This window comes from Arvicanthis niloticus, chromosome 10, assembly GCF_011762505.2.
Source record: "Arvicanthis niloticus isolate mArvNil1 chromosome 10, mArvNil1.pat.X, whole genome shotgun sequence".
Lineage (NCBI taxonomy): Eukaryota > Metazoa > Chordata > Mammalia > Rodentia > Muridae > Arvicanthis > Arvicanthis niloticus.
In genome coordinates this window covers 27,496,523-27,517,609 of record NC_047667.1, presented here as the reverse complement: position 1 = coordinate 27,517,609, position 21,087 = coordinate 27,496,523, and the positions used below count along the sequence as shown (strand labels likewise).

Sequence of the window (21,087 nt, the reverse complement as noted above, 5' to 3'; positions counted from 1 at the left end):
TTGATGCTAATGCTCTTATGTTAGCCATTTTTAATTACTATTTTGGGTATAGAATATAAATATGGCCTTTCACAAAACCAACTTCAGAACTATAGGCCTGGAAATACAGTAGAGTGTGAAGAATAATGCAAAACGATAGCAAGAATGTCAGGCGCCGCTCTTTGTTGTGTCATTCAGGCTGCCTTCTTTTCTCCGTGAAGCACATGAATATTTCACGTATCTGCATCCTCATCCCCTATTCTTCTTGACTAATTTTCAGACTGTCTGAATTTGCATTTCACATGGTAGCTGATTAGGAGATGCCGAGCGCAGCAGCGAAGCCTCAGCAGGCGGTTACCATGGTGACCTTCAGCAGGATTTTAATGATGATACCACTAGTGGTTCGTTGAAGTCGGCCTGCCTGCAGGGCTACTTCACTGCAGCTAAGTGTGAAGTTGGATATGCGGCTTCTCAGCCAAGGGGCAAATATCAAAGTCTGGCCCAGATAGAAGGTCTTCAAGTTGGGAAAGGAAAATAGATTCCACTTTTTACTTCGCTCTGTACAGTTACCAGTTCCAAAAAGAGCCATAAAGCAGAACATGTTATATGGTGCACCTTCCAAAAGACACAGTGCAGTTTCTGGTAATGTAAAGCCTTTGTCATGCTCTGAGATGAGATGGGAAGCGGTAATGCCTGTAATTGGTAAACACGGAAGATAATTCTTAAGAAGCAAACTTGAAAATCGTGCTGAACAACATGCAGTCTGTATAAACAGAGTTACTTTAATCTGATCAGGAACGAGGAGTTCTACACGACCTGGAAATGCTGGCGCGGCTAATAAATGTTTTCCTTCTTAAGGAGGAACTAAATTTGTTTATAAAATAATTATTCTAAATTTGTGGTCGCAATAGCATCCTAAACAGATTTACTGCCGCTATCATGACATTAGTGAGCTCTCCAGTGCTTATTATAAAGGCTGTTTAATGGTTTTAAAGTCCGCATTGGTGTTTGTTAGGTTGGCAGAGATTAGGGACCATGAGAAGGTGAGTGCCAACTTTACCACTGAACTTGTCCTAAAGACTCATCTATGTGTCTTTAGTAGTTAAAATGGTAGGTTTCTGTAAGAGAAAAATGAAAACATAACTTTGAGTATGTTGAGAGCTTTCCAGATTTACTGAGGCACCATTTTTAAGCTTCCTGCCCATAAAGGATTTAAAAGGAACACTTCATCCTAAGACAGCATTACTTGCCAGCCTGCTTCAGCAATAGGTGTTGAAAGAAAAATAATAAGACTTCTAAATACAATTTAAAAGAACTCAAGAGCTTAAAAAATGAGAATTTCCCCCATGTTGTGTCCTACAAGATAATTACAGTTTAACACTAAAAATCAAAAACAGCATGCTTTGGAAATAGAAGTATGAACATCAAATCTTTCCTTCTGAAGTATGGCGTTTATGTACACATAATGTAGGTTCTAGATTGATATGTTTCAGCAATGCATGGTGGGTCTTGGAAAATGTATAGTAGGGCCTTTGTTTATGGTTTTGTTTTGTGTAAATGTGGTGTTCCTTAGTCTCTTTTCTCCCCGTAACGCCCTCGTCCACATGTGAGTAGACTTTACTGTACTCGGAAACGGTTACCCTCCCTAAGATTATTCTCGGCTTAAACTGTCGAATGGGTTATGACAAAGCAAGAACATTTGCTATTTATTAGGAGTCTTAAGTCAAGCACCTGCTCGGTCTGACCTCTACGTAAAACTCAATGGTCATGGACACATCTTTCCCTTCATGGCTAGTGTGAGCTCTGCTAATAGGTCCATGAATTTTCACGTTTTACAAGATGCTGTTTCCTCTTTGCCAGCTGGCCTTCTTCTATACCATTTCCCTGGCTCTTGGCTCCCTCACCTTTCCTTGGCAGTCGTGTCCCATGATAGCTGCCCCTTGGTATACGTGTCTTCATCTCTACAACGTCAGGCAGCGACAGCAGCTCTGTTCTTGTCTAGGCCTGACAGGTTTTAAAAGTTAAATGATGGATCACTGAGTGAGGGGATGAGGAAGTAATGGAGTTGGTATTAAAAAGAAGGAATTTTAAAACAAAATTAATGACCTAAATAATAATAATTGAATGGCGGAAACTTCTCAAAAGAATTGTCTAACGAGGCACAAGACCTCCCAGCGGCATGTTGGGAGACGCGGTAGCTCTCCGTCACTGTTACTCTTCCTTGTGTGGGTTTTCTTCTCATTCTTTTATATAAGCAGCATCAACCATGAGACATCTGGGACATTTACTAGACTGGATGACGCACACTTTGTCCTGTGCTCAGTTTCTTGAAGAGGCACTGGAACGGTCATCAGAATCATGTATGTGGTCTGGCAGTCATCTCTTTAGACCTAGCAGGGAAAAAAAAAATGGCTTGAGTATCTAGATAGCTAATTAAAAAAAAAAAAGTTCTGAACATCAACTAAAGTGTTCTCAGATGAAATGAAAATGGGGAAATCTTGGTTCTTGGTCCTAGAAAACAGACTTAATAGCAGTGCTTTGAGGAGAAAAAAAATTTAAACATCTATGAAACCTTGGAAAGATGGTTATTATTATTTTTTTTAATGAAAGTGGACTGTTGTTAGAACAGCAGATGTAATGGTTTCTTAGTCATTCTCTTTGGGTAACACTAGGCATTGAACCCAGGGCCCCATGCCTGCTAGGCAAACCCTCTATTGAGATATGTGCCCAGCTGTCTTCTATGTTTAATTGAGATAAAGAATCTCGCTAAGTTAGGTAGGCTGAGTTTAAAATCTCACTACAGCCCCAGTTGCCTTTCATCTGGTGATTCTCTTGATTTAAACCCTCAAATGGCTGAGGTTAGAGGCCTGTAGTACCAGGCCCAGCTCAGTAATGTTAAATTTGCAATATACATAAGATACAGAGTGTATTTCCTAGTTATATTTTGGAAAACTGACTGGCTTCGTAAGTGTTGTTATTGCTTTTTATAACCGAAGAAGCCAAATTACAGATTATGAATCAGAATTGATGACTCAATTTTCAGATTATAGTCTCTCATTTTCTATTCGATGTTGCTCAGTTTTATAGTTCTCGAGCCTTTAGCTCACAGAAAAGTGTGTTGTATTAAAAACAGTTCGTTGGAACCACCATCCCATAAAATTATCCTTTGAAATGGGGACCTGCAGGTTGTATCCATGCAGAACTGTAGGAAGTGAGCTGCAGGCTTTCACCTCCAAGCTGCAGCCCGCTTTGCTTTTACCCCATTCTGTTACTTCTGTCGTCTTAGTAAGATGGCAAGCTCTTCTTTTCTGGTACACTAGAGAGGGGTCTGCGGGAGAACAGGACTGTGTTTGCTTGCTGTCTTTTTCCTTCCCAGCCTTTCCTGGCTTGGCACAGCACTGCAGCCTAGTGCTTCACTCACATGTCAAAACTGGCAGGAAACGCCACCTTTCATTCTTCTTAGGACATCCACACAGAAAAATAAACAGAACCAGCCAAAGACAGATTGCATTATTCCAACCTGCGTGCACGCACACACATACACAGACGAATAAAAATCATGACTTTTCAGATTATTTAAAATATAGTACAAGGTTTACGAAGTTTTCCTGTGATACAATCAACTATAGTAATATTTAATTAAACAAAACTGATTTTGTGGCTTTTATAGGTCGTTGGAAAGCCTGGTGTGATAATTTGGCTTTGATAAAACTAGTACTGCAGTCTCAACTTTTGGAATCTGCCCTTTTATCAATATGACAGCTTTTTTTATTAAAGAAACTTAAGTTGGAGACTTTGTGCCAGTGTATACAGATCAAGTAGACTTCACGTGCTGACAGCAGTAGACATGCAGCCCTGCTTTGAATGAGGAAGGTACCCTGCCTGCCTACTTGTGCTTCAGGGAGCTGGCAGCCCCGGAAACTACTCAGATGCAGGCAGCTCTAGACTTCCGTAGACTTCTCAGTCCTCCTCACCTTCTCTGAAATTCCTTGAGCTTCCCATGTCAGAGAGCCCTCCTGTACTCAGGATACTCATCTGGCCGGTAGCCACTCAGGGACCATGCAATATCAACAGGAAGGACTTGGGGACACTCTACGGAAACTAGCAATTACTTGAGTACATAAGTGAGCATGCGCCCCCAGTGATCCGATCTCTTGTTTGAGTACATAAGTGAGCATGCGCCCCGGGAATCAGATCTCTTGCTTCCTTGTGTGCTGCTGTGTCTGCTCCTCGAGTGTTTGCAAAGGGAAAGAAAATGAAAGTCTCAGAAACAACAAATTTTAAGTTGACATTTACAAGTAAGTTCTTAAGTTCTAAAAGTCAGAATATTCTTATGGAAGATTTATTAATTTTTTTCAAGGAGAGAATGTACAGGTACTTTATTGCTCACCTCTCACACAAAACACACCTCCAGCCACTTTCTTTCACAGCTTGACAGTGTTTACATGTACAAAATCCCGGCAGAAGCACCGAGGATTTCAGTATAGACGTGGAGAGTGACTCAGCCAGGCTTCTGTCTTCTGCAGCAATAATCAAGGGCCTCCTGCACTGAGCAGGACTCGGTCTCACTCCATAGTGCACTTTTATGGAAGATTTATAAAGAAAGTTCTTTAAACTTTCAGTAACTACAGTAGCCTTTGTTTTGAGTTCATAACGCCGTGCCTTATGTAAATGGGAAAATGAGCTGAAAAAGGCAGGTAGAGCCTTGTTCTCAAGTATTGGAAGTTAGTGGAAGTTTATAAGTAGTACAAAACATTTGAATTTAATAAATCGAATATTTATTTATCAATAGTTCCTAGTTTCTCAAATTCTAATAGAATTTTATGAATTACTTAGGCTTTGTTAGTAAAAATTAGCCAGAATGATTTAAATTGGTGCTGGGAAGTCTTTCCTAGCATAACCTTATAGTAATGCCAAAATGAATGCCATTGTCATCTTTGTCACATGCACGGTTTTAAAGGTGCATTTACTCAAGTGCTTTTGCAATCTTTAGAATTAATGTGGTCATAGTCCGAGGGAGATGAAAGTATTTACTATAGTGTGTATAGATACAGAATGTGAATATTACTCCTATGCAGTTACATACATTTCCATCCGGTGTTATCTCAGAAACTGTGAACATTTGATGTTTCTTCTTAAAAAATTGTTTTCGTAGAATTCATAGTCTCAGCCCTGTGCTATTTGGCCATTTACTAAAGGTTGCTGTGCAAGATGAGCTGTGGGTAATTCTCTCTCTCTCTCTCTCTCTCTCTCTCTCTCTGTGTGTGTGTGTGTGTACATGCCCTTTATTCATCTGTGTTATAGAGGTGACACTGGGAATTATTCCTTGAAGATATAAATCCAAAACGGTGCCCTCTGTTTCATAGATCCTGTGGGATCATATAAAACCATGCAACTTTCTGTAAGACTTTCAGTTTGTAAACATGCTGAATGATCTCTGATTGTGAAATACCGATATTACATCACATCAGTGTAAGATGGCTTTTTTTTCTACCCCTAGGTCAATCATTAGTGACACTCTGGTGTCCATGCTGGATATGCCTAATCATTTTGTATAAATATCTAAAGCTCCAAATATAGTACCTTTAATGTATTAGATCCACATTGGGGTGCTAAAGCGTGTCCTTGGATAGAGGGAAATTGGGCATATCTGGAAGGCTGATATAGCATAATTGGTCTCAGAGGGATTAAGATAGGGGTGATAAAGAAACAGTACCAATAGAATTAGTCTTTATTGTCCTATTGAGAATAGTGGTGGTGACCTAAAGCGATAATACACAAAGAGCCTGACTGTTATTACCCCTGCGTGGCTAAACTTGACGTGTAATTGGGTTAGCACCCTGAGAACAAGGACTCTTGACACTCTCTTTAATATTCCTGGTCTTAGGCTGCATACTTTGATATTTCTTTGGAAATACCTAGATCAAAATATATTAATGGTTTATGTACTAAATGGGAAAGCATTAACTTTATAACTCTTTACAGATATTATATATTATTTTCTTAGCTTCTATTCATTTAAATGTTTCTGTATTCCTTTTTAAATATCTCGGATGCCCATAACTGTAGCAGTTTTTTTTCTAGCTCTGTACAGGGTCTTACCTGGACAGGCCTTTCTGGCAAACTGTATTAAAAACAATAACATATGATCTTAAAACAAAGGTAGATATGTGAAAGGTAAGCTTTCTGTGATTAAAAAAGTACCTTTTGGCCTACATTATCTGTTCTCGTTTTTGTCAAGGTTATAATCTGATACTGGTCTTTAAAGTAATAACTGGATAGGTCTTGGTTCAACACACACATTTAAGCAAACAAATGCCTAGTGGTCTTAGAAATGAAAACTTACACAAAAAAAAAGAATAGAGGTAGCAATCTTGACTTCATTTTCTTGCCATTTTCTTTTAGCGTGGTTAAAAATATAGTAGGTACTGTCATTGCAAAACATTGGATGGTTGCTAAAGAATTTTAGAATAACTTGCTTTCTTCCAGAGAGCTAGAGAAACGTTTTTAAAAGATAATGCTAAGGGAGTTGCCTTTAATCCCAGCACTCAGGTGGCAGAAATTGGAAAATTGCTTCAAGCTAGTGGACAGCTAAATCTGTGTAGCTTTTCTTAAAAGCACACGCACACATAAACACTGAGTAAGGTCTTGCATATAATCATCTTATTCTGATCTTTAATGTCTGACTTTATTTAATATCTGACTTTGAGAGAACACTCGGTGTCACTTTTTATTTTTATGAGGATATTATATAAGGACTTCCATACCCCTTTCTCTGGAGCTTTTTTTTGTTTTGTTTTTAAATGAGGCCCTTAAGGTTCCAACTCCAGTCTTCCCAGTGTGAGGATCACAGGTCTTGTGCCTCTCAGGCAAGTGTTCTCTCCAGCCCATTGTGTTTAAGTTTATAATCTAATGACAAGCATGCTCTAAGTTGAATCCTTTTGTTTGGAAGAAGATCCTGCTAGTTTCATGGTTGGGTCATTTTTAAAAAGAATATTGCACTGGGCAGTGGTGCCACTCACCTTTAATCCCAGAACCTGGGAGGCAGGCGGATTTTTGAGTTCGAGGCCAGCCTAGTCTACATAGTGAGTTCTAGGACAGCCAGGGCTATGCAGAAAAACCCTGTCTCAAAAAGAAAAAGGAAGAGAGAGAGAGAGAGAGAGAGAGAGAGAGAGAGAGAGAGAGAGAGAGAGAGAGAGAGAGAGAGAGAAAGAATATACACTGCAGTTGCAATTAAAACTGTCACACCGGGTTATAATATTCATATGGACATATTTGTGGCAACACTTAAGAGTGTCTTTAGTATAAAGCCACTCCAATTTCCTCATGCCTTCTACAAAAATCCTAGAAAAATGGATTAGTTTGCATTTTGATCCAAATTGTTCTATGAATTGTGACTCCAAAGCCATTATTGTTAGAGCCTGATTATGCTGCGAGATATATATATATATATATATATATATATATATATATATATATATATATATATATATATATATGGAAGGGGGAGTAGGCCCAGCCCAGGTATGCTCTTTGATTGGTGGTTCCCCAAACTCTTCCATAAAGACTGAAGGCCCAGCCCATTGTGAGTGGTATCATCCCTAGGTTGGTAGTCCTGGGTTTTATAAGAAAACAGGCTGAGCAAGCCAGTAAGCAGCAGTCCTCATAGCCTCCTCATCAGTTTCTGACTCGTTTGAGTTACTGGCATGACTTCCTTCAGTGAATTACAATGGGGAAGTATCACATATTTGCTTCCCCAGTTTGTTTTTGGTCATAGGATTTCTATTGCTGTGATGAAACACCAACTTGTCATGCCTGTTAGTGCTAGCAGTCTTTTGAAAAACAAATGGCCTACAGTCTGCCCTTCACCCTTGCTCAGAGGTGGTCATGGAGAAACCTGCAGACCAAGTTAGAATTTTTCTATGATGGTAACACATAGTTCTAAACCAGCCTGTGCATGAAGTGAGACCCTTTCAATTGAAATCTACATCCTGCCTCCTAAAGCCTTTATGATCTTAGACCATTGCTGCTTTAGAAAACTGGGCTGCACTGGCAGTATTCCTGTAGGGTTGTTAGGAAGATTGAGTATGTTAAGTCATACAAATTTTTATAACAAATTTCATTCATAAGAATGCTGAGGTCTGCATATTCCATATCTTGTAGATCTGTGTGACAGTGACAAATCTGTCAGTAATTCCACTAGCAACGAAATGTTGATGGCAATAGTTTTTTTAACTGGTGGGGACTGGACATATAAAAGGGAATAAAGAGCAAGCATTGTTTATTCAGCATTGCCTTCATCTACCATGGCCTCTGGAATCTTCCGTGCTCTCCCTGATCAGCTATTATGGAGTAGTGGACTGCTCAGCTGCCCACTGGCGCGCCCACCTGTTTCTCCTTGTTGCTAGCCCGTGCCCCATTGGAGCACCCCTGTAATCTCTGTTGTCTTCAGCTGTGTTCTATTTTTCCCCGTGCTTTTGGTTGATTCCTCTTCAGTGCATCAGGGCTGGCCATTGGTTGTTCATTGGCCACAGAGAGCACCCTGGTTCTGAAGGTCTCTGAGAGACAGGGAAATGTCTGAACTAGCTTGTATGATGTGGCAATGTTACAACGCAAACTGTTCCTCTGCCCACTGACATTCTGGTTGACTATGATGAGGTTTTGTAACCTAGTTACCATTCTCTGCTTTCTTTCTCATTCCTATTTCTAAACAGAAATTCTGACAGTTTGGTCAACTTTGTAGGACATGATGTCTTTTTAACATAAAAATCATCATTTAAGGGCTCTTGCCACGGCCTTTTGTGTTACACATAACTGGATGTTATGTATAACATATGTTTTATGAGATCAACATAATAAAAATGTGTTACATTTTGCCAAGTTATTAAAGTACTTTCCATGCTATTCCACGTTCTTCTGAAAGGAATATAAGTTGATATACTGTCAGGCCTTCCCGGTGAACATAACATTACCTCATCCAACATTGTGATCTCCAAACGTGGATGGAGTTAATTCATCATTCAGTTTTATTCTGATAGGCTTGTAATTAATGAATTGGAAATGGGACAGCATTTCTCATGATTACTTCTAGTCTCCTTCTTTAATCGGTAGAGAAATAAACTTGCGCAAACGAGGGCACAGGGTACAAAGTTTCTTCAGCAAGGCTGCTCGATGCCTCCCTCTCTTGCCTCCTTTCCATGCCCACCAGCCTTCTTCCCTCTCTTCCTTCTCATATAACATTTCCCTTACCAGTACCAACAGGTTCCAGCCATAGAGCTCGCCAGTGTGTGTGCACTGAAGGACGTGAAGAAATGCAGGGCTATGATAACTCACCAAGTGCTACGCTAGTCTGCATGCCAGAACGTTCCCAAAATGTCTCAACTATTGCTAATGACAACAGGTACAGGGCAAGAAGATGTGTACAGGGTATAAAGATGCTAGATGCTGTTGCAAAGAGACACATAATTTGCCAAACAAAGGTTATTGGAATTGGGAATAAAACTCAATATTCTAATTGTTGAGTCTGGAAAAGAAGGTATCTTAACCTTTGAGGATTTCCCCCTCACCCCTGGTATATAAATCTCAACTCTCTCCTGTATAAAGTGGGAACTTTTAAATACTACTTTGCATACTTAAGTATTAGAGTAATATTTATATCTTACCATGCTAACAAAAGTACAAAACATTTTATCTACACAAAATAACTTGTGATAAATGTGTCTGACCTACATGTACTCGCATCACTTTATATGAAAACTTATGCTTACCAAAACTAATGTATTACATTCTAGATCAGGCAGGTACAGTGTGTGTATCTACGGTTAACTAGAAGCCTTCCAGCTAACGATTCAAGATTCCGCTGTTCAGAATTAAGGAGGCTGATTTTAACTTTTGTTTTGTTTTGTTTCCAGCTACGACAGTTAGTTAATATATGCATCAACCCAGATCCAGAGAAGCGACCAGATATCGCCTACGTTTATGATGTGGCAAAGAGGATGCACGCGTGCACTGCAAGCAGCTAAACTGTACAAGATCCTGAAGACAGCAACCAAAATAACTTAAAAGTGTTTTTGTGCAAATCATACCTCCCCGCTTTTGTCTGGGTGTTAAGATTACTATTTCAGAGCTAAAGCGCTTTGAATCCTTAACCAGTTTTCTTATGAGCTTCATTTTTCTACCAGGTTCAACCACCTTCCCAGTCCACGATTGTGGGATACTCAGATTGCATTATGAATGCAAGCACAACAGGAGTTTCTTATGGCGTAAGGGTTGAGAGTTGTTTAGAGTTTCTGCTGACAGACTGTGTTTATAGATACTCAGTGGCAGATGCCGAGGCGCACACAGGCACACATCCAGAGGGATGCGGAATCCGAGGGAGGGCCTGAGCATTTGACCTGTTTGCTTTTGATTCACTTAATGGACCTTGTGGTGGACATAATTCTGAACTTCTCTGATTTTTTTTTTTTAAAGTTTGAAGTACATGTTTTAGTTTTAGCATTATAGTTTTCAAATACAGTTCTTATAATAAATGCAGACATAAGCTCTTTGAGAAAGATTTAAAATTTTTAGTTTATACGTTCGAAATGCAACTATTAAATGTGAAAATACGGAGGGCAAAATGTGAGCTGGACACTGAAAGTCTTGTGTGTTGAGGCCTTTGAAAGCCTTTTTGTGTTTAAATGGTATAAATGAACCCGTTTTAAACAGTGGTTAAGGACTTGTTTGCCTGGCGTGATAGTCATTTTTAACATGCACATTGCCCAAGGCTTTGTGTTTTTATTGTACATTTGAAGAATATTCTTGAAATAATCTTGCAGTAACTATAGTTCAATTTCTTTACCAATCTAAATACACTTAATTCATAACTATACACTGTAATACAGCATATATTTTTATTCATATATTGAAGTTTTGATCAGTTCCCCTTCAGAATTTTTTTATTCAAGTTACTTTCTTATTTATATTGTGTGTGCATTTTATCCATTAAATGTTTCAGATTTTTCTGAGAATGAATTCCCTTTTTAAGATTGAAACCTTTTTTTAAAAACCTTTGGGCCATTCTATGTGCATCTGTTTTATCTTGTTAGAAAGAAAAGGTGTGCGGTCAAATGTGCCTGCGAATGTGGATGTCGTTTCAGAGGGTTATAATTTTAGAGTATGTTTTAGAGTATGTTTCACGACGTGAAGACTGGCCCTTACCGAAGACAGGACTGTTAAAGAGTGCAAAGTACTGTATTTGTGCATGAAGATGACAGACATGGAGACACTCATTTTAGTTAAGAGAAATTTAAAAAGGAGAGTTATTTAGGAACCCCTGAGGTAGAAGTTTGGTTTTCCTTCATCTTAATACCAACCAGTTTCTTTAAAGAATTGTGAAGCCAAAGAACAGAGTGGTAGTGGCTGTTGCAGCATACCCTGTGCCATGATAGAACGTTGGGAAGGCTTGTGCTGTCGGGCGGGCTAGCAGGCAGTCGGGCGGTTGGCCAGCCCTGTGTTCAGGAAGCTTGTACTCAGATTAATGGAGCTTCTGGGTTTGTCTTCTCAGAGTATTCTTTTAATAGTTATTTTTAAGTAATTTGTAAATTTTCAAAATAATGTTTCATCTTTTAATTTGCTGTGTATGCTGTCTTAGACAAGGGAAATCTGGTTGGTTTTTTGTCTTGAAGGCTGAACTGGGTGCATCCCAGATCTTAGTGGCTCATATAGCATTTACGCAGAGGTGTGAAGAAAGCTGTTCTGGTGACCATTTGTGTTGTGTTCTATCCATTGTAATGTCCCAGGACTGACTGAGATGCGATATCCCCTGCCTACAAGAGTTGTTTTCTTTCCATCTTTAAAAACACAAGGTTCTGCCTGACAGTGGTGGTGTACACCTTTAATCTCAGCACTCGGAGGGCAGAGGCAGGGGATCTCTGAGTTCAGGCCAGCCTGTTCTACAGAGTGAGTTCCAGGTCAGCCAGGGCTACACAAAAACCCTGTCTCAAAAAAACAAAACTAAATCGATGAAAATACAAGGCTTATCCCCTTGTAGTGACATTACAAGGGGATATGAATTTCCTTTATGAATTTGTCTCCTAAAAAAAAAAAAAAAGAGCTGGATGGTCAGGGATGGTTGCTGTCACTTTGTATAAGAGGAAACTTTCAAATACTTTAAGTCCAAGTGTTCATATTCACCCCACACCCCAAAAGAATCCATCGTGTAAAAGCAAATTCAGTGTGATATTTGCAAATGGTTATGAAATTGACTAGAAGTTGTAATCTTAACAATCACCTATAAAATATTCTTTTTATGTTTCTGTTTATGAGTAAATTTTATATGAAGTTAAATATTGGAACTGATTTGAGTAACAGGTCAAATGAAAGGTACGGCTGATTCAAAACCTCATTTGAACATTGGTACCAATTACCCAGGGGAGAATGTGCAGTGATGTTGGTTGGTGTGCTGAGGTGCAGGGTGGTGAACGAAGGGTACTCTACCTGCAGTGCTCACGAATGTCCAGTGATTGTAAAGTTAGCGAGATGCCACCGCCATGTCCAGAGTGCTCTATCGTTTCTCAGTGTGTCCATTACAAAAGGCCTGTCTTGTATCTGTATTCGCCAGGTGTTGCTCTTAACTTTTCCTCTATTTATTATAACCAAGAAGCTGTTATTCACACAAATGTTTATTCTTTTAAATTGAATGTACTGTGCATAACCCACGAATGCGCACTCTTTGCCTCTAATTCCCATAGCACTGTAATATGAATTTCTTTTGTGAAATACTTTTTATTTTGTTATGCTTTAAATATACATGCAAAAGGATTGTTATTCGCTTCAAAAACTGTACAGTATCTTAATATAAATATATAAAAATAAAAGACGAGTCCTGTAAGTTTGAGTATCTGTCAGGTTCCCTTCCTTTCATCTCTCCAAATCGAGCACTGAACCTACAGAAACAGTTCTTCCACAGCTCCAGGACTCTGCTAACTTGAAGAAACCTAAACAGTGAGCCAGTCAAAAGTGACAACCTCTGTCAAGGCTTTGGGGTTTTATGGATTGGTTTTGAATGTGCATTATATCATAAAATGCAGCTCACTAGGTCTCTTCGGTGTCTCCCTTTCTGTCATTGAATAAAAGGCATCTAAACCTCAAGAAAGGGATATTCGTTTTCCTGCTTTGAACCTTTAGAATTTAAAATTTAAGTCAACACTTTCCATTCCCCATCACTGTGGTGGGCGGCTACCAGAATCACAGGGGAACAGATATATTAACTCTTCTCTTAAGTGAGGACCCTGCCCTGCCTGTCAACTGGAGGACAGAAGATCTTAGGAGGGTAAATTTGATTCCACAAGTTAGTTGTTAACTGGCTAACTTTACAGCCCATGACTTGTATTAAAGAAGTGTTGGTTTCAGTATGTGAGTATGGGTATGTGTTCATAATTGCCTGTAGAAGTCATTTTTACCACATTGTAATATTTAGTGCTAGTTGTACATTTTATTTTAAAAAGTATGTATTCGTTGGGAAAGTCAGTACCAGGCATATATGTTTAAAAGTCTTAACGGGTACAGCTGAGGTAGCACACATTAGTGAGGTTGATTTAAAAAAAAAAATCAAAGTAGGAAGTCATTTTAGAAGTCCCTCAAACTATCAAGAGAACTTCATGGTGTTCTTTAAACAGATAAACATGACTGCCTTCTGAGAATGGGAATGCCTGTAATATACATTTAGAGTTTGGATTTTGTAGCTTGGAACTCAAATTATTTTCCATGTCAGGGTTGTGACGCACAGGAAGTCATTCTTGCCGCATGCACACTGTGAATAAAGTCTTCATTTTTCTAGGCTTTACTTTCTGTGTAATATCGGGATATAAATCCCTAACCGGATGGACTGACTCACCTTGTGCAGGACTCTGTGTTGTATAGCATATCACCTGATTGCTTGATAATTGTGGCCATACGTAGTACATGGCTGAAGAAGGAATTCACATGTGTCTTCTTAGGTATTGGCTCCATTTCTTCTCTCTGTCCCCATTCCTACAGCCTCATTTTTCGAATGCCTCCATCTGTTCTTTCCAGTAGAAGTTCTATTCATCTATTTTTTTTTCTACAAAAAAATTCAAAGTACTCTTCCTCAAGGATTTTCAGTGTTCTTTTTCAGGGAGTAGCCAGATGACAGTGTTTTCACTGGTCTACCTTAACTGGCTAAACAATTCCATGTAGACTCATTCTCCCTTCTTGATCCTAAATGCCAGTAGAACAAGTCTTTGTTATCTTCTTTGTGGGGTTCAACACCTACCATACCTCCTTCATACTGGTGACTGTGATGCTGCAAGTACATCCAACTTCCTTGGGCGAGCAGGTAAGATCAGAATAGGTAAGGGCCACAAAGGAGCAATGAGAAGAACAGATGAAGATCTAAACCAGAAGGAAGCTTTTGAAGCCATCACAGTGGCTTGTAAAGAGACTAGAGACTAAAGACTAAGACTAGGCCCTGAACTTAATGTGCGAAACACTGAAACATCTTTAAAGCAGCCATTTGCATGGGTAAGCAGGATTAGGATATAAAGTGGATAAATAATGAGAAAAGAAAAACAGATGTTGGCAAACACACAAACAATGGCCATGAAAGAAATTAGTTAATAGTTAGATAAGTTGAGAAGAAGCAAGGAGAAGCAAGATCAAGAGAATGTATACAGGAGGTGGTAAAGAGTGAGACCCACTGAAAGGTTCCACCCACTCCCCAAGAACTTGTTAAATATTCCTCTGTAACTAGGGCCACTTCCAGTTATGACGAGCATCGTAATGGTGATCAAGTGAGAAAGGAAGTGACATTTAAATCAGTGCCTAAATATGAAATGAAGTCAGCCAGAGAACAAATAGCTGGTTGAGGGAAGAATGTCTGGGAAGATGTTGTGGTTACAGTGGTCTATGTATCTGAGACACTCATAAAACTGACTAAGACGAGGCAGGCAAGAGGCATTTGGAGAACCTTTTCTACTTAAAATAATCAATTAGTAGTAAAAGAGGGGGTTTTAGAGTTTCTATTGCTGTGAAGAGATTAGGCTGCCCTTCACCTCCTCTCATAGGGTTTCGATTGATGTGAAGAAACATCATGACCAAGGCAATTCTTATGAAGGAAAACATTTAACTGGGGCTGGCTTACAATTTCAGAGGTTTAGTCTGTTGTTATGGCAGGTAGCATGGCAACACACAGGCTGAAATGGCGATGGTGACAGAGCTGAGAGTTCAAAATCTTGATCTATATAGGTGGCAAGGAGAGTCTGTGTCCCACTGGACTTGTCCTGATCATATAAGAGATCTCAAAGCCTGCCCTTGCAGTGACACATTTCCTCCAACAAAGCCACACCTACTCTAGCAAGGCCACACCTAATAGTGCCACTCCATATGGGCCAAGCATTCAAACCATCACACCTCCACTGGTGTCCATTTCACATATGAATGGATTATTAAGAGTACCCCCAATCTTGTATAGCCTATAGAAACTGGATTTCTTTCTCTTGGGCATGCTCCTGAGAACCACAGAAGGAATTAGAAAGCTGGATCACAATGTCTAGCTAAAATCAAAACCACCATTGAAAACTAATATGTCAAAACATGCCTTGAAGACAAAGTCATTTTATGGAAAAGTCACCACATAAAGGTGTCAGAGAAACCTGACTTAGGAGAAGTACAAACCTCAGGGTAAAAACACAAGAAATATGAAAGAAAATAAAAATCAAGATAACATAGACCACCAAAGGCAATTTTCATAATGGAGTAAATAGAAACCTGAAAGAAGTGCCAAGTGAAGAACTTAATACAGTTACCAAAAAGCTTAATGAAGTCAAGAGAACAGAGAAAAATGAAACTTATGAGACCATATAGTACACACAGGAAAAATGAAGTTTAAAAATAACCAGACAGAAATATTCAAAAGGGTAAGATCCATGTAGTCAGACTAAAGATTCAGTTGGGAGCCTCAACAAAAGACTAGATGAAGTAGAAGAAAGAATATATGAACTGGAAAACAGGTCTTTTGGGCCAGAGAGATGGCTCAGTGGGTAAAGGACACTTGATGCCAAGCCTAATAACCTGAGCTTATTCCCCAGAACCCACAAGATAGAGAGATCTCCTCCCAAAACTTGTTCTCTCACACACTGTGGCATATATGCATATACATACAAATACAGCCATGAATACACATACAGCCATGAACACACATGGATACACACACACACACACACACACAAAGTAGGGAAAAAAAAGCCTGGATCTTTTGAAATAAAAGGCAGAGAGGAAAAAACAGAGGAAGAACGGGAGAAGAAATTGAAAAGTGGAAGTGTGCATTCAAGAACTTGGGGACACTGTTGTAATCAGAATATGGAGTATCCTGCATGGCCTTTTGTTTGAACACTGCCCTCAGCTACTAGTGCTGTTTGCTAGGGTTGCAGAACCTCTAGGAGTCGGGGTGTTACAAGAGGAAGTGGGTCATTGGGCTGAGCTCTGTGGTTTTACAGCCCAACCTGATTTCCTGTTTTCTTTGTGCTTCCTGACTGCAAATGGGGTATGATCAGTCATCTTCTGTTCTGCCACTATAACCTCCCCACTAGGATGGACCTCAAAACTGTGAGCCAAAATAAACTCCGTGCTTTGCATTACAGCAATGAGATACTAAAGCACAGAAAAGCTATTTAATGATGTAATAGGAAACATTTGGGAAAGATTTAGGTAGCCAGACTGAGGACACTTATAAACAGACATGAGCAGGAAAAAAAAATTTACTGTGAGAAGGTTAAAACAAAGTAAAAGCTGTAAAATTGATACAAAAGAACATCAGGTCACATTTAAGAACATCTTTTCAGACTTGCAGAAAGGTTTCTCAGCAGAACTCTATAGACCTGGAGAGAATGGGATGCTATTTTCCAACTCCTGAAAGAATTTTCAGCCAAGCAACCAAGATTGTTATACTCAGCAAAGCTAACCTACAAAAAATGACAGAGAAATAGATAGATGGCAAGAGCAGCAAAAACGGAGAGTTCATGACCCTGAGTTTAGATTTATAAAACAGTTTTAAGAGACATGAGGATGCGAAAGAAGATACTATCCCATTATGAAATAATTTCCCACTAGCAGCATAGACACACAAAAGGAAAACAGAAAATAATCAAACATTACAACATCAAATTACAAAGGTGAAAAAGAAAACAAAGGTTAAGATTATTCAAAATAACCAGAAAATAAACCACTGAGGTGTCTTTACCTGTCAATAATAACTTGGAGGGCTCAGAATGTAGCTTTGTAGGCATAGATTCTTTTCAAAACCTAATTTAATAAGGGTTCTCAAATGCTTCAATCCCCCTTCTAGCCCACCGTCCAAAGGTAGGAGAGAAAAGATGGTAAATAAGACAAGGGGATGTGGTCTTGTTTAGAAGTAGTTCTTTGGGGGCAATTCCAGCAGTCCAGTTCAGTAGTGTCAGGATACCGAGCACCAATCAGGAGCAGCGGCCAGAGCATGATCTGGCAGAAACAGCCATGCCTCCACCGAATCGGCACAAGTCAGTGGGAGTGACCAAGGGGAAGTTCTCTGGCATACCTTTCTCAACAAAGTGAAGATGCACTTCTAACGAAGTGTTGGAAGGCTAGCTATGCAAGCACCCTGTCACTATCCATTGAGTCCTACTTGCCTCAGCAAAACATCATTGTGAATCTGCATCATATGACACAACCAGAAATTTCCACCTCATCGCTTGGTTATAAAATACTTGTCTAATACTCACAGGTCTTCGGATCCAATCTTCAATACCACTAAAAATGTTGTTGATGTTGATGGTGAAGATGGTGGTGGTGGTGATGATGGTGGTGGTAGTGATGACAAATATGACTATGACAACAATGATGATGACCATGATGACAGTGATAATGATGATGATGAAGGGGGAGGAAAAGAATACATTGAATGTAATCTACTAAATTCTCCAATTTAAAAGTATAAACTGGCTGTCTGAAATTACAACCAATGAACAAACAAAAAAAATCCAACACCCAATAACATGCTGCCTAGCAGAAATTCACTTTAGAAGAAAAAAAAAAAAAAAACAGACTGAGTATGACATTCCCATCAAATAAGACCTAAATCAAGTGGAAGTAGCTATATTTTATTGAACAAAATTGACTAGCACTATAGGAACTATAGAAATGGCAAACTACAGGAAAACAAGGCTACTATGAAATGATCAAGCAATTGATTTAACAAGAAGATATAACTGTAAGTCTGCGTGCAACTAATGTCAGAAAATCAAATGCAATAGAATAAACACTATTCAATCTAATAAGGAGACATGGGCTCCATTGCAATAGAAATGGGGTGATACTCACCTTTCAAAAATGGACAGTTCATGCAGATCAAATAACTTGGGAACAGTGTAATTACCTTGTGTGCCTAACAGACATCTACTAAACATTCTAGCCTACAAATCCAAGCTACAAGGTATTATCATCGGAGCAAAATCAGAGGAGTATAGCACAAATAATAAAACTAGAAATCAGTAAGAAATAAAAGTTTGGGAAATGACACAAATGTGTAGAGACTTGAGTTACACAATATTGAATGAATCCTGAGTCACTGCAGAAGGTGAAGACAAATGTAAAAATCGAGAACCAAATGAAAATGGAGCAGCAGCAAGACAAAAATGTGGGATCTAACAAAATGCCTCTATAGGGGGAATGTTTATAATAACTAGTGCCAATCCCCATAAAATGCACTCACTTACAATAAGAATTGTATTTTCTCATAAAGGATGGCTCAGCGGATAAAGCACGCAAAGTGGTTATAGCACACAAGCATGAGGTATTCAGACCTCCCGAACCCATGTAAATATAGTAGTTAGATAGAGCAGCCAGATACAGCAGCCAATCTGTAACCCCAGCATGGGTGTGGTAAGATAGGAGTGGAAAAGAAGCATCCCTAAAAGCTTGAAGACCAACCAATCTGAAGCTATGACCATGAGACCTTGCCTCAAAATTGTTGAAGGCCAGTACTGACACAGATCTTGTCTTTTGACTTCCACACATGAACCACAGCACACAGAGAGAGAGAGAGAGAGAGAGAGAGAGAGAGAGAGAGAGAGAGAGAGAGAGAGAGAGAGAGAGAATAGACTAAACACACAATTCATTGAAGGAAAGAAAGCAAGTATCAGAGAGAAAATAAATGGGAGCTGGGTAAAAGAAAACAATGCCTTAGGGAGAGGCAATAAGGGGAGGTCTTTGTAAGTTATCAAATCTTGGTCCAGGGAGACAAGTTAGAAGATCAAGGGCATGCAACCAAACATTGTGGCCTGAGATCAATCTCCAGGATCTACATGAAGGAAAGAAAGATAGAGCTCCCACAGTTTGCCTTCTGACCTCTGAACATACACTGTGGCACATGTGCACCTACCCACCCTGCCCAGTACATCAAATAAGTAAACGTGATAAAACAATTAAAACTATAAAATCCTTAGCAAAACTAACCAATAAAATAGAAGTCAAAGATGAATTAATACTGAAAACAGATACTGAATTTAGTGTCATGAAAATACAAAGATGAGTAGGGGAATGTTACAAAGAACAAACTGATAAACTGGATAAAATACCAGTTTTTTTTTTGGAAAAATATATGACCAAGGTAATTTAAACTAAAAGAGCTTATAGTCCAGTGAACAGGACTCAGACATCATAACAACATCTCTGTGGAAAAGCTAAGGAATGGGTAATTGTCCTTGGAGTTTTCCAACATTGCAACATGATCCAGTATCAAGTGTTCTCAAAATTATTATATAAATGGGAGAAAATGGAAATCTTAAAAATGCATTCACTAATGGAGCAGGATCTGATTACCAGGATTATTCTTGTACTCAAACCAGTTAAAGACACCACAACAAAAGAAAACTACAGACCAATATCTATGATGAACACAGTCTCACAAATACTCAGTAAAACACCTGCAAACAGAATATAGACATACATCAAAAAGATTACACACCATGACCAAGTTGGCTTTGTCCCTGAAGTACAGGGGTGGTTCAAAAGATGCAAGACAATAAATGTAATAAACCATATGCAGGAAAAGCCTTTGACAAATCTAAAATGGCTTCATGATAACTGCTGAGAGATTGTAGGGCCAGAGGGAATACAAGTCAGCACAATAAAAGATAAATAAAAGGAAATCACAAAAAGCATAATCCTAAATGGAGAAAAGCTTCAAGCGATGCCACTGTCATATTTTGGTTACAGCCAAAATATGCATGCTACTACTGGACTTAAGGTATGCTCATCCAGAGGGAAAACATGCATGATACTGAAAACCTAGCTTCTACTAGAAATCTACCTCACTACTCAGTGCTAGTGAGGTTATAATGGAGGAGAATCTACAACCATTAATTTACTTAACAAGCATAATTCTTGACAACAATCTAGAAATATCTATTCCTTATACCACAGATAAGTATAGTCTTCATTCTTCATTAAGAAAACTTCTTATTGCAAAAGAGACCACAGCAGAAAACCACAATTAATCCAAATGCAAAGTCATAGAGCCCAGTCCTAAAGGATACATCTCCAAAATATTCCTGCTTTTAAGGCTTAGTGGGGAGGAACTAGTGAATCTGATCAGTTTCAGGGACTTCCTAAAGCTATTTTGAGTTGTTTGCTTCCTGTTTTAATGGACTTTCTGGCTGGCTGGAGAGTCTCATCCCTAGAAGTTCCTGTTCTTTTGCTTCCTTGTAAACATCTGTCCTAAAATATCCTGTTATTTTGCTTTCCCTTTAGCATCTTGTTTTAAGAAGTTTCTCTCCAAGAGGGAAGGCTTTACTCTCAGAAGACACTGTTACACAATAGGGAACCTGCATAAGATCTGCATGTGTATACACACACACAAACACACACACACACACACACATACATACACAACTTGAAAGGAGAGAGAGTAGTTAGGAAGGAGAGAGCAGGAGTTAGATGGGGATAAAAGAGTAATAAGAATGAATATAATCACAACATACTGTATGTATACATAAAATTTTTAAAATAAGGGTAATTGTTTTAAGAAAACAGAGAAAGTAGGAATATATAAAAGGAAACAATAATCCAAGTAAT

At 38.9% G+C, this 21,087-nt stretch overlaps 1 protein-coding gene across 1 annotated transcript in view; it reads left to right on the top strand.

Moving 5' to 3' along the window:
* Positions 1 to 12,856, top strand: part of Nek7 (NIMA related kinase 7) — a 123,534-nt gene extending 110,678 nt beyond the window's left edge. The window contains exon 10 of the mRNA XM_034513221.2: positions 9,891 to 12,856. Within this exon, the coding sequence (XP_034369112.1) occupies positions 9,891 to 10,001 (111 nt within the window). The 3' untranslated portion in view covers positions 10,002 to 12,856. The remainder of the gene's footprint in view (positions 1 to 9,890) is intronic.
* The last annotated feature ends 8,231 nt before the right edge of the window (positions 12,857 to 21,087 follow it).